This window comes from Chrysochloris asiatica, unplaced genomic scaffold, assembly GCF_000296735.1.
Source record: "Chrysochloris asiatica unplaced genomic scaffold, ChrAsi1.0 scaffold00106, whole genome shotgun sequence".
Classification (NCBI taxonomy): Eukaryota; Metazoa; Chordata; class Mammalia; order Afrosoricida; family Chrysochloridae; genus Chrysochloris; species Chrysochloris asiatica.
Genome location: NW_006408624.1, coordinates 9009361 through 9012104, shown reverse-complemented (window position 1 = coordinate 9012104; position 2744 = coordinate 9009361). Strand labels below are relative to the sequence as shown.

Sequence of the window (2744 nt, the reverse complement as noted above, 5' to 3'; positions counted from 1 at the left end):
GCGGCCCGATTCGTAACCACTACGCTACCACATTTATTATTAGTGGGAATAAATGAGCTTTCCTTTTTGGTATTTTCTACAAATACACCTCAAGTATTTTAGTACTTAAGAGAAGAAAATTCATTTAGAAAATAATTCTCGAGTTAACATTCTACTTCTTTTGCTCTCACACTTTTCCTTAAAATCTTTTGATTAATTATGCTCTTTCTGCAGGACCGCCTGGGACTAAAGGAAATGGACAATGCAGGGAAGCTAGTTTTCCTGGCTACAGAAGGGGACCATCTTCAATTGTCTGAAGAATGGTTTGATACCTCCATCATCCCCTTCCTTAAATGAAACGCTTGCAGTTGTTAGCTTCAAATGGTGTGGGAGATGGCTCCCATCCTACCCAAGCATGACCTCAGATCCAGCTTGCAACTAATCCTTCTCTCCTGTCGTCTAACACGCCCTGCTCGGAAAGATCGAAGATCTGAATCTTATCCTTTGCCTCATCCTATCACCATATGGTGTTGAATGCAAGTTTAATTAGCTACTAACCTTGGGGATTGTTTTACAGCCCTTTTATGTGGTCAAGCTGAATCTTAGGAAGGGGAGTCTGCTGCAGTTCAGTGCCAGAACAGCACCCAAACGAGACGGAACCAAAGCAGTGAGATGGGTCCAAAGGACAGACACCTCTTCTAGGGGATTCAGATATAGCTGGTCATATTTCAAACGAAGAGAAAATGCCAGTACCCAGGCCTGAGTTATATAAATGCTGTTTTATGGGGGGATGGAAAGTAGTGCTTGGATAGTATTTTGCCTTCTGAGGTGTCTTAGAGATTACCAAATTGTCTGCCCCATCTGCCTTTGCAGTGCTTGATTTTTTGGTCTCAGATAGTGATGACATACAAGGAGGGAGTAACAGTTGGCTTGCTCAAGGGGGTGGGGCTGGAGTGGCAGTGATAAATGAGACCACTGTTTTTCTCATTCCATCTGGGACTAAACCTCTTTGTTTCTTTACATGACTGTAGTGGTCTAGATTCTAGCCACTGCTGCTGGCTTTATAGAGAATGGAGGGAAAGTGTGATGAGATGAGGTTTTCTAACTTCATCCCCCAAAATAATTTACCAGCACACTCCGAACTCTATTATGCTCTGTGAAAATAAAAAGATTGTTCAAAAAAGGCTGGGGAACGCTGTATAGCCTTTCTCCTCTTGGAGACCAACCCTTATTAGAATGTTACGGACTCTGAGAATCCCCATTAAAAATAAAATGACCATAATCTACCATGTCCCACATTATTTATGCCTATAAGTCTTAGTATTCCAGCACCCCTGGCTCCCCACAAACCTATCCACACTTTCTGGGAGACTGTTTTGCAGAATGTCAGCTGGGGTACAGTGATCTGTGCTTTGATGGTGTACCTTGTTAGAGCTGCCTTTCATTTTTCCGTTCCCTCTCTCAACCCTTAATCTTCAACTAAAAGAGGAGGATGTTAAGGACAAGAGGTATGTGTGAAGTGTTTAATTTTATGAGGTTGTCTAAAATAAAGACAGAGTAGTTTCTTATCCTTGTTGTCATTTTTTTTTTCTTTTCAACATTTCAGCAAACATCACAGGTAAATAACTAAGCAAGTTTGGTATTAACTTTATTCTAATTTCTGTATAACTTTAAGTACATAAAGGTTTATTTCCACAGGCCTCAGGAAATGGGTAGAAGTCACAGGACAAGCTCTTCCCACCAAAAAAGTTGCATATTTTTGGTGTGTGTGTGTCCTAGAGGGAAAACTGAAATTTACACTAACAATGCTGTGCAAGATTCTTATGTAAGTCAAGACCTAAATCCAGCCTGCAGTGGAAGTTTTAGTTCTCTGTTCTGGTGCCTGGACAGAAGCCCTAAGCTTTTGAGCATGACAGGAAAAGGAGGCAGTGAAGACAGAGGAGGGAGGAATGCTAGATTCCTTGGAATGGTTTTCCCTTTTTCAAAAAGTCAACTCTGTAGGAAGGTGCTACGCAGATGTCCCAGAGAAAGATTGTAAGACTCCTTTATTACCCAGGGTGCACGGCTACAGCAGCTGGTATAGGAGAACCCACTATTGCATGGTTTGGGCAGAGCCTGGATGGAATGCAGAATAAAAGGAATGCTTATGGGAAACAACTTTGCCTGGAATGCAAGATGGCTACGCTTCAGCCTTTGGTCCAGTGCAGGTCTTGCCTCACTTATCAATAATGAAAAATTAGTTTGGTTAGAAGAACCAGTTGGAAATGCATCAGCTTCTGCTACCCTCATATGAACTGTTAGAAAAAAGTTAGTTTATGTGAACATTCTGGTTGGTTAATTCCTAGGAACTGTTTTATTCTTTCCCCAAGACTTGGGAGAATAATTTGCAAAAGCTGAAAGCGAAAACCTACCAATTCTGGTCTGCAGTTCTTTTAAGAATGAACTGGTGGTGTGTTGAGCTGACATGGAAAAGCTGCACCTTCCTGCAGATAATCAACTGACCTGCTATCCCACCCCAAATCTCAGCCTGAGGTATATTTCAGTGAAGGCAGGTAGCTGTGCTTCTCAGAGCAGAGAAGCGGTTTAAGAGCAGAAAGGTAGAGGGAATCTAGAAAAGAACCGTCTTGATACAGATTTATCCTATGGTGTGAAGGGAGAGGGCAAAGAACCCAGTGGCACTTCGCTTATCCAGCAATTTCTGTCACTGTGGTGACTAACTTCTGCCCATTCCATAGGGTCTTGAACTGCTCAGGGACAGGGAACTC

At 42.2% G+C, this 2744-nt stretch overlaps 1 protein-coding gene across 1 annotated transcript in view; it reads left to right on the top strand.

The window, feature by feature from the left end:
- PPT1 (palmitoyl-protein thioesterase 1) overlaps positions 1-336 on the top strand; it is a 42976-nt gene extending 42640 nt beyond the window's left edge. The window contains exon 9 of the mRNA XM_006867584.1: positions 214-336. Within this exon, the coding sequence (XP_006867646.1) occupies positions 214-336 (123 nt within the window). The remainder of the gene's footprint in view (positions 1-213) is intronic.
- The last annotated feature ends 2408 nt before the right edge of the window (positions 337-2744 follow it).